The 10,792-nt window shown below is 46.7% G+C and overlaps 1 protein-coding gene across 2 annotated transcripts; it reads left to right on the top strand.

Annotated features, from left to right (window-relative positions):
• Window positions 1-512: 512 nt before the first annotated feature.
• Window positions 513-9,534, top strand: Tmem128 (transmembrane protein 128). 2 transcript variants are annotated; one of them, XM_087583821.1, is made up of 5 exons: window positions 513-630; window positions 2,308-2,449; window positions 4,800-4,958; window positions 7,244-7,350; window positions 7,748-9,534. In XM_087583821.1, the coding sequence occupies exons 1-4, from the start codon at window positions 540-542 to the stop codon at window positions 7,341-7,343; spliced, it is 492 nt and encodes a 163-aa protein (XP_087439947.1). In that variant the 5' UTR covers window positions 513-539; the 3' UTR covers window positions 7,344-7,350; window positions 7,748-9,534. The 2 variants fall into 2 exon arrangements, with proteins under 2 accessions (XP_087439947.1, NP_001101832.1); NM_001108362.2 differs by having other exon boundaries at window positions 536-630; window positions 8,966-9,534.
• The last annotated feature ends 1,258 nt before the right edge of the window (window positions 9,535-10,792 follow it).

The raw sequence follows: 10,792 nt of genomic DNA, 5'->3' as shown, positions 1-10,792 counted from the left end.
GGGAAAACACCCATCATTGGGGCTCAGAATACTGAATCAGAACTCTGTCACTTTCTTGCTTTTTGGTAAACCGACTGGGGTGTGGGGGGAGTGCGATTTATTTTTATCTCAGAGGTTGCTTCTCCCTGATATGACAGTTCTCTGCTCTTCCTGAGACTGCCTACAATTCATCTCAGACTAGCGGAGCAACCCTCACAGAGCAAGAGTAGCCAGGAGACTGGAGTTCAGACTTGGACAGAAGGTTTTCTGTGCTTAGAGGCTGGAAGCTGGATGTTCTTGGGGTCGCGCAGCCAGAGGCAAGGCTAATCTTGGTCGTTTAGAGCTTCCATAGATAGGAATAACCAGGGACTAACTGCTCCTGAGACCAGAGATCAGTATTTTAAAGTTCAAATTCGTCTTGGTGAGTTAGCTCGGGTTCTTTGCTCACTAAAACCGCCAAGGTAATACAGTTTTAATCCGAGCGTCCGGAGACTCCGCCCCTGGGCCTGGCGTCGGAAGTGCTGCATGCAGTCACTTCCGTCGCACTGGCGGGCGTCAAGATGGACGCTCCGTGGGCTCGGGAGCAGCTTCGGCGGCGTTACCTATTTCCTCCTGAAGTGGAGCTGGACTGCGAGGAGGAGGCCAAGGCAGGTGAGGCTCCCCAGATTCTCGGTCCCAGGGCTTACCTTGTAGGGCCGCGAGTCGGTGTCCAGGGTCCTGACAGGTCTTGCAACCCTCGCATCCTCCCCTGAGCTGCATTTCCGCATTCCGTGGAGAGCTGACTTAACACACCAGCTTGGAAACACCCTTGAAAATGAAAACTAACCGTATTTTCCTAGTCTTAAGAATTAACCCAAGAACCTATACAAAGACGTATGCAGAGTGTTTCACTTCAGCTTTGCTGTGATATGGATGGATGGATATACCTAGATGCCTGTCAGCAGAAAGCTAGCAAAATAAGTTTGGATGAGATGTATCTCTGCCTGGTACATCAGATAGACTTTTCTATGTCTCCGTGGGTAGTTTTCAGAAGGAACCTCAGAACAATACATGACATGCCACCATTTGGGTACCAGCTACAATCCGTTATGTATCTTTTTAAACCCCCCCCCCCCCCCCCCGTGGATGCACAGAATAAGAAAATTCCATAGGAACTGATAATGTTGGTTGCCTATAGGCTGGAGAACGGCAAGGATGAGAGACGGTTTATTTTAGAGCCATTTGACCTGGATGTTGTAGAACCTTTGTTTATTTGTTAGCTTTTTCTAAATAAACCCTGGCAACATTGTGCCAAGGCATGAAAGTGTATACATTTTGAGACTATCTTCAAGAATTTGTGTTAGGGCTAACCTCTCCAGAGACTCTGATAGTCATCTGGACCTCACTTGGAGACCAGCAGTCCTCATGTGACAATACAGAGAGGGCATGCCAGAATCCCTTCATTTTGTTTGCAGGGAGAGCCATGACTTACCTGTCAACCCTGCAGTCCATGCTGTGCTCTGGGGCTAGAGCTCTAGTGTTCCATTCCATGTTGGAGGTACCCCAAAAGCTGATGTCTGTTTAAAATACCTTGTGTAAGTTTTACTGTATTTGGCATTTTCTTTTTATTAGTGTATGCACACACACTAATTGGTGCACGTGCTTTTGGAGGCCCGAGATTATTAACGTTGGGCATCTTCCTCTGTTGATCTCCGCATTCTTTTTTTTTTTTTTTTTCTGAGACTAGGTGTCCCTTGGCCCCAGGATCCACCTGTCTCTGTCCCAGCGTTGGAGTTACAGTCATGCACTGCCATGTTCAGTTTTATGTGGGTGTTGGGGATGAACTCGGGTTCTCATGTTTGTGCAGCAAGCATCTTACCCACAGAATCCTCTCTTTCCCATGTTTTTGACATTTTACGTAGTTAACATGACTAATTACTTTCCTAGAGGAAATGTGAAATAAATGACCATACTTCTGGATGCCACTGCTGTATCTAGAGGATTATGAAGGTTTAAGATTCCAAGATTCTTTTTGCAGGAATAACTAGTATGTTGAGCATATTTTCTAGTGAGCACCTGTTAACCATTTCAGCAAATGTTAATCTGCCGTTTTAGTTATTTGTTTGGTTGGTTCTTGGTGTAGAACTCAAGGCTTCATGCATACTGAAGATGCATTCTACCATTGGGCTACATCTCTGCCCCTCCATATAAACTTATGCTCACGGTCTGACAGAAGGAGTTGGCACTGTAGTGGGTGGGGTTCTAGTTCCTGGGAAGCTCTAGGACATGACTTCATCTGGTATAAAACATTGGGCAAGTTCATAACTCAAAATCTCCCCTATTTTATAGAGACACCCACAGCTGTTGAGAGAAAGGAGAGGCCTCTTCCAAGACTTAACATTCACTCTGGATTCTGGATTTTGGCGTCCATCATTGTGACCTATTACGTTGATTTCTTTAAAACCTTTAAAGAAAATTTTCACACCAATAGGTAAGAAAACCTTGTTTCGACAGGTGTAGAGACATATGCTCTGAATCCCAGCACTCGGGAGGCAGAGGCAGGGGGATCTCTTTGAGTTCAAAGCCAGCCTGATCTACACATCGAGTTCCAGGACATCCAGGGCTACGTTAGTGAAACTGTCTCAAATAATCAAAAAAAGAAAGAAAAGAACAAAATCCCTCGTTGCTTCATGTTCCGTTTGTTACAGCTTGTCAGTTGAATTCTCAAAACAGGTAAGAGATGGTGAGCTGGCTCGGTTGGTGAAATGCTTGCTATTACAAGCACGTTGACCTGAGTTTGATCCCCAGAACCTACATTAAAAGACAAAGAACAGAAAAAAGAAGAAAACAAGAAAAGAAAAAGCCAGTTTGGTGCCTATAATCACAGCTCTGGGTAGGTGGAGATGGGGATCCCTGGACTTACTGACTGAATCAGGGAGCTCCACGTCTGTGAGAGAAGGTGGAGAGTGACCAAGAAAGACATCCAGTGTTGACCTCTGGCCTACATATACACACATGTACATGCACATGCACACGCATGCAGGCACATATATACATGTGCATGCACACTGTTGACCTCTGGCATTGTTAGTCTCTATCAGACATGATGTTGAATCAACTGTTGATGATACAGAAAAAAGCAAGACGCTTTAGCCAAAAGGTGCAGGTTTGCACATATAAGCCTAGTAAGTTTCGGGGGTATGGTGTATGTGAGATCTTAGTTATCCTATGTTGTCTTCTCAGGACCCCTCCCATTACCCTTATATATACACTGTTAGCTACCTGATGTAAGCTAATTCTAATAGTCATTTTACCATGTTACATGCAGTAGATTATGCCATTGTACCTTGTATGGATGCAATTTAAAATTTTTACTTGTGCCTCCAGAAGACTGGAGAATAAAGGCCTGAGAACCAGAGGAGGAGTGGGAACTGTGACCCGAGAAGGGTGTGTTTCAGAGTAGTTAGGGCCGAGTAGTTACCACGGGGGTGATTAGAGGGTGTGACTCAGAGTTAGTTGCCTTGGAGGTCAGCGGGAGGAGTCAGGCGCTTAGGTCTGAGTCCTAGTGTCAAATAGCCCTTCATACCCAAGGGCGGATCCTGTCCTCTCTCATCCCAGGGGCTGACCACGGAGCAGAGGTTATGCACCATGCGTGAATAATGTGGAGGCTGTCGGGTATCAGAAAAGGGGGAGATGTAGGTGATGTCTGACCTGGCACATGAGGAATGTGTTTAAACGTGCCAGGAACAGTGGCTAGACACAGCAGCAGAGCCATAAAAGACACAGACAGGAACTTGGTCATGCCGAATCATGGGAAATGCAGTCCTCCAAGTCTTCAGGTAGAACCGTGCGAGACGTGAAGTAGCTCATTTAAATTCCGAAAAAGAGACTGCTCGATCTTTCATGAGGAAGCAATGTTTTAACACCACCATCCCCACCCCACGCCCGTTCTGAGGGTTGGCGCTTTGGTAGGTCATGTGACTTGCCTAAGTGAGTTTTAGATGGAGAACTGGGGCCCAGCACCTTTCTCTTGAGTGTCTGCTTCCTGAAGGGGGTGGACTCCGCTCGCTCTCCAGGCTTTTATTTCCACACTCCCACAGGCCACACGGACAAAGGGGGAGTTTGGGGTCTGGAACCAAGGAATGTCTGTGTGTGGGATTTAGTGTCAAGAGAAGCTCTGTTCACACTCCCCAGAGCCACGCTCTTCCCTCAGCTCCATCAGTAACAAAACTGACACTTGGTTTTAATCAGCCAGCCAGCTTCATCTCTCTGCTGGTTTAGAACCTACTGGGAGAGAGCAGAGTATCTGAAATGCCACCTCAGCGGCTGCTCTTATGTGACCTATAACTTGGGTGGTGCTCAGGGTGGGTCTGGCATGGCGTCAGGGACGCCTCTGATTTCAGCAGCGTATTTTCTGAGGTAGCAGACTCACTACCAGGTGTCATGGTGCCTACTTGGCAGGGCTTGGGCAGGATGCCAGGAGGGCCTGGGGGTGTTGCTTGGTGCCACCATGCTGGGGAGTTCGACTTTTTAGTGCTTTAGGTGTGTGTCCTTTCATTAGGCTTTCCTAGGACTTGAATGTGAGCAAAGTAGCCATCAGAAATGATCCCACACAGTTCAACCACAGCATGAAGTGGGGGGCCTGGGACCACATGCCCTCCAGTGGCAGAGGCAGTATAGACATTAGACACTGGGCCAGGGCTGTGGGGATGAGCGACAGTTGAAAGCACAGGCCTGGTGTCAACGTGGTGAGTGCCCAAGGCCCCCTACCAGGCCAAGGCTACGGCCTATACTTCCCCCAGCACGGCTGACACTCGCTTTCTTCCTCTTTGTCTCCACAGTTGGTTTCTCTTTGGTGGGGCCTTGTTGTTTGTCAGCCTGTCAATTGCATTTTACTGCATAGTCTATCTGGAATGGTATCGTGGGATTGAAGAATATGATGTCAAGTACCCAACGCTGGTGCCCATCACAACTGCAACTTTCATCGCAGCAGGGGTCTGGTGAGTGGATGTTGAGTGTGAATGAAAAGCAATCACTTGGCGTTCAGGTAATGATGAGTGGGACCCAGACCCCAAATCAAGCGGTGCACCAGGGAAAAGGGTGTCCCAGGCACTCTGCTCTTTGGGGATCTCCTATCAATTTCTTTCTCCCTTAATCGGCCTTAGTTCTTTAAGACAGAGAAGGTGACTTCTGCGCATACTCTGCATTGTGTTTTGTTCATTAAGTGTCTTTCATTGTGATGGATGAGACAAAAGGAAAACCAAGTGCAGCCGAGTGAACTGATCACAAGGCGAGTGCTGCTGCCTTAGTTTGGGGAGGAGTAGAACTGCTGTCCTGATGGTCCCTCCTGCTCCCTCCCTTTGCCTCACTGTGCCTTCCTGCCACGGGCAAATGCTGCCCCCTCTCTGGCCTCTTTGTGCATCCCATAAACACTGTTCTGTTTGTCTGTGTTTTGAACAGTACAGTCACCAGTCTTTAGTATTTAACTCTACACATGCAGTGTGTGCTGTTCACGTGTAGTTTGCTCCCAGCAGCTATTCACTCCAGTTGTCATACCACCGTGTAACTGAATCCTAGTGTATCTGTTATGCAGCCACACTGTCAGGCTGTTTATAGTTGGTGCTGCTTGGAAGGATGTTAAGAGCCCCCTGCTCTCTGCTGGGCTTCTGTGTGTATGCATATACCCAGAAAGGTAAGGCTTGTACATCTAAATGTCCATTCCTCCAGCTTCCTTACATAGCATCAGGCTCTTCCTAAGTGGTTGAGCTGTCTCACCAGCCACTGTCCCCCAAAGTGAATGTCCTCTGTGTTAAACATGTTCAGTCCTTTTTTCTCTGTTGTTCTCTAAACAACACAGTGAATAGCGCCCTGGGCAGCAGTTCACAGTGTGTGGCACTGCAAGGATCCTAGGGATTTGACATAAGGACGTGGGGAAAGTCGCAGGTGCTCTGCAGAGACAGTGCTCCCGTAAGGCCACTGAGCATTTCGAGACTTGGTGTCTGCAAGATTTTCGAGCTAATGATTCCTAGGTAGGAAGGGACGCCTGTCATGCTTTTCCAGATTGTCTAGTGGCACACTGTAGCTTGTAGTTCTTGTACAGGGGAAGTAGCTGTGCCTTCTAAAGGTTATATGTCCTTCACAGTGCGCACAGGCCAGGACTGTTCAACCCATTCCCTGTTGCCAGCGGGAGTCCACTTTGTAAATTCATGTATGCTCAGTGAAGAAATGAGGCTATTTTAGGAAAAGGGAAAAGGAAAGGTAACACTTGCTCACTGAAGAAAAACTTGTAAATAACAAAAAAACAAAAAAAACAAAAAAAACATGTAGAGTAAACCAAGCTTCTGCTCTTAGGGTTTTCTTTATGTAAACTGGATTCTGCTTTTTGGGAAAATCTTAATTCTTTATGTACATTCCACTCAAATGCCCTTTCTTTGACCCAGTTCCGCCTGCAGTTGGACACTTGCCACTGTGAGGTCAGGGTGGACCAAGGATGCTGTTTCACTTTTCATTCTGTAGCAGGAACATCCCCAAAAAACATCAAATTAGTTTTAGTCCTGTGGCTTGTGGCTATTTGACATCTCTATTTCTCCAGGATTACAGATTAAAACCCATAGCTGTCTGGAGAGCGTATTTAATTTTATATGCTTTCCCTGATAGCTTCTGCTTCTATCAGTTCAGTCACTGAAACTCAACTGCTTTTAGGAAGTGTTTTATTTGATTTGGTGACAGGAATACTGTTTTTTGGGATGAAGGCTTTATAGCATCGTGCACAGCATTGGTTTTTCATGCTATTTTAAGAGCCGTTTCACCTTTTTCCCATGATAATGCCTGAGACGATAAAGTAGTCTGCAGCCATTTGAGTTTGAGGGCCATCCCACATGCTAGCGATGAGAGGCCGTGTTACCCCAGGTCACAGTGCAGCTTCTCTCAGCACAGGCAGAAATTTCCTTCCCAGGGCTGAATAGATGGCTCAGCGGTTAAGAGCACTGACTGCTCTTCCCAAGGTCCTGAGTTCAAATCCCAGCAACCACATGGTGGCTCGCAACCATCTGTAATGGGATCCGATGCCCTCTTCTGGTGTGTCTGAAGACAGCGACAGTATACTCATCATATATATGAAATAAATAAATCTTTAAAAAAAGAACTCTCCTTCCCATCAGGTCATGGTCTGAACACCTGCATGGGTGGACGTTCTCAAGCGGAGCTCCCACCCGGACTCTGGAGGGTAATATACTTGTGTCATCCTACTTGCTGGTGTCAGCTGTTTGGTTGTGGTTTCTTTCAGCTTCAACCTGGCTCTGTGGAATGTGTGGTCATTTTTCACTCCCTTGCTGCTGTTCACCCAGTTTATGGGGGTCGTGATGTTCATCTCCCTCCTCGGATGAGCTCCAGGTAAGATACCTGTTTCTCACGGTGAGCTGTGGAACCTTGCAGTCCCTTCTTGAGAGCCCCCTGACAGGCTGCCTGGGAATCACTTCCTGTTGTGTCTGTGCTGTAGCGTTTCACCAGTGAGCACAGCTGCAAGGACTGAGGCCCCCTCCCAGTTTTAAGTGCTCGATTTTCAGAGACAGCATCATGCCTTTCAAAGAACGAGTAAAGACAGCATGTTCGTCTTAATGTAGATAAGCTCACAAGAGGCCATTTTTCCTTGTGTGCATGACTGTTGGCGGGATGGCTCTTAGAAGTAGTATGGGAATCAGGAGATCCTAGCCAGCTGGGGACAGTTCTGCCATTTTCTATAGATATTGGATGAATGGTACCCTAGCCCTTTTTAAAAAATTCTTTTCAGGGACCGAAGACATGGCTCACTGGTGAAGATCACTGGTTCCTCTTGCAGAGGACCTGCTTTCAATTCCTGGCATCTCTGTTGTGGCTCACAACCTTCCGTAACTCTACATCCAGATCTAACACCTTGGCCTCCGCAGATGTCAGGTGCACATGTGCTGTACACACACACACACACACACACACACACACACACACACACACACACAGGCAAACCACTCAGGTGCATACAATAAAAATGAATCTTAAAAAATTCTGCCCTTTTTCTACTATTTAGAGAATTTATGTGTCCCTGCCCAGGTTGGGAGTATTGATAAACGTTTATTAAATAAGTGTATAGGGTGTTAGGATTAGGGTGAAAGAGACATTATAGTTCCTCCCCTCATGCCAGATACATCTGACTTAGAGAAAATCCACTTGAAAGGGGCTACTTGCACACAGGGGAAGTGAGACTCAGGGAAGTGGAGGTCAGAATGACGGGTGGGGCTCAGGGCCAGGGTGTTCCAGCTGACTGAGTGTGTGCACCCTGCTGCCCTTAGTGGGGAGTGCGGTGTGGAGGTACATGTGATCCTGCTGTTGCTAGTCAGAGGCGAGTTGCTGGCCATCATCACGCTGACACAAACATTGTCTTCCAGCATCAAACTGTGTCCAGAGACCAATGAGACCTATGGGACCCCTTGTTCCTGTGCACATCTCACTTTAAGAGGTTTAGAGTCCCTGTATCATCCTATTCCCACAGCTTTGGCTGGCCCTGATTCCCACCTTTCTCTCCTCACACCCCTTCCCCAGTGAATGGAGATCTTGGGCTCTGACGATTTGGCTGTTCTTAGGTGTTTGGGTGCTTTGGACTTCTACGTGCCTGGTGTATGCTTGGCAGTGAGAGTAGTGTGGTGCTGGGAGCCGTGAAGATTGCCCTGTTTTTCTTTTTTAAGTATATATTTGTGTGTATGAGTGTTTGTATATATGCTTGTTTGTGTATGTATGCATCTCATGTGCCTCTGGTACCCTCGGAGGCCAGAAGAAGGCACAGGATGCCTTAGAACTGGAGTTAAAGAGATCGTGAGCTTTCATGTGGGTGCAGGGAATTGAATCCAAGTCTTCTGCAAGAACAGCCCGTGCCCTTCACCACTGCACCATCTCTCCAGGTGCAACACTTTGTTTTTAATGGGAATTCAAGAGCTTGCGATGTTTCACTTGGCACATAAATGCTGTTTTCTTCCAGACTTAAGAACATGACCATTTAAAGTGAACAAAGCGTCCAGCTTGTCCGCTGACACAAAGGAGAAGCTCACTGTGCACTAGTGTCTCTGAAGTGAGTTGTTTCCCTGGAAAATTGGTGACTTTCTAGATCTGCTGTGGAAATCAGAATAAATGATCTTTCTCTTGGGTGTTCAAAACAAGTGATTGATTTTCAGCAGTTTTGTTAGACAGAGCTAGAGAGCGTTAATCTGTCAGATTTTGGAGATGGTAGTGGCTCCTCACAGGAGCACAGTCCCCAGGTTTACAGTCTGGCCCATCTACTTGAAGGCTAGCTGCCCTTGTATATAGGTGGTTGGATGAAGCATGACAGAATCGTGTTGCCACTGTTAGTAGTCATTGGAGAGCTCGTATTTGTCACAGCTTTTTAGGTAAGAGGACCAAATGAAAGTATCTTATGGTTTCCTGTTATTCTGGATTTTATCATTATCTAAGTTATTGGGTTTTTAACATTTTTCAACTTAAGTTCTTTTAATAATGTTCAAGTATATATACTTTTTTTCTGTAACATCAATAAAATATTTTTATAACTTTCTTGTGCATTTGGTTAATACAAATTTGGGGCTAGCTTCCGTTTTTTGCTGTTTGTATTTAGAGTTAACTAGAAATAATGTATCCTCTTCTTAGAGTAGGCTACCCTGTTCTTAAGTGACTGGCACACAGTAGAGGCATCATCAGCGAACAAGAGTAATGAGGGAAAGAGAAACTGGGGTGTATGAGGGCTCAGACACAGAGTAGACTCAGTAGAGTCAAGCCAGTTTGTCGTTTTGTGTGGGGAGGTCTATGGAGACTCTCATTTAGAACAGAGTGTGAACCAGGCCCAGGCCAGAGTCAGCTAGACAAGGATGTCAGCACTGATGGCCCAGGACAGGCTGGCGACTGCTGACCTACCAGGCAGAGTGGCTGTCTGGCCTTGTAGTGAACATGGCTCTGGTAGTCACTCACATAAACTGTCCTGGCTTGAATTTTTAAAATTTAGTCTACGCTTTAAACCCCAAGTTGTCAAGGGACAGACACTGTGTCCGACTAAGATGGTAGGAAGAAGACTCCGTTGCTCTGGTATCCTACAAGAGCAGTACATGCTCTTAGCTGATGGGCAGTCTCTCCAGCCCCCAGCCTTTGCTTTTATTGTAATGACTAAAGAAATGAGTGATGTCATGCCATCTCACCACATCTAAACAGCCAAGGGGAGGGGCACCCCTTGTGAGTGATGAATGTTGAAATTAATGGTTGTATAGTTCTAGTCATCAAGGTGACAACTGTGACAACAGAATGAGGCATTGCTCTTTGACGGTCAGTGAAGAGCAAGTGGACATTGCTCCTGGCCCTCAGGCTCTGATCCAAGCCTGCTTGTCTTGCTTGAAGCACCCTGGGGTGGTTCTAGTGAGCAGCTTGGGTAGAGACAGCCCTGGAGAAGCCAGGGTGCTAGGGTGGGTGGGAACATATCCAGATAGCAATGTCACTTAGTTGGCAAGGATGGGAACCAGATGAGGACTTCCCCAAGTCTTCTGGGACCTGGCTAAGGAGGCCTTGGTTTTTCTAAGAAACCTAAAGCAAGATTTAATGTTCCTGACTGAATCTGCTTTATGTAGAATAGAAAAAACAAAAGGGCTTGTGTGGCTAGAGAGAAGCGCTTGCTGTGCAGATGTGAGGGCTGGAGTTTGGATTAACCAGAGCCTACATAAGAGCCAGAGGTAGATGAAGCCTACCTGTGGTCCCAGTGCTCAGGAATCAGAAGGAATCCCTGGAACAAGCTGGTTAGCCAGACTACCCAGAAGGGAAGCTGTAGGTT

The sequence above is a fragment of the Rattus norvegicus genome, chromosome 14 (assembly GCF_021556685.1).
Source record: "Rattus norvegicus strain SHRSP/BbbUtx chromosome 14, alternate assembly SHRSP_T2T, whole genome shotgun sequence".
In the NCBI taxonomy this organism is placed as follows: domain Eukaryota; kingdom Metazoa; phylum Chordata; class Mammalia; order Rodentia; family Muridae; genus Rattus; species Rattus norvegicus.
The sequence above is the reverse complement of the archived record's forward strand: the minus strand, read 5'-3'. Positions and strand labels throughout refer to the sequence as shown.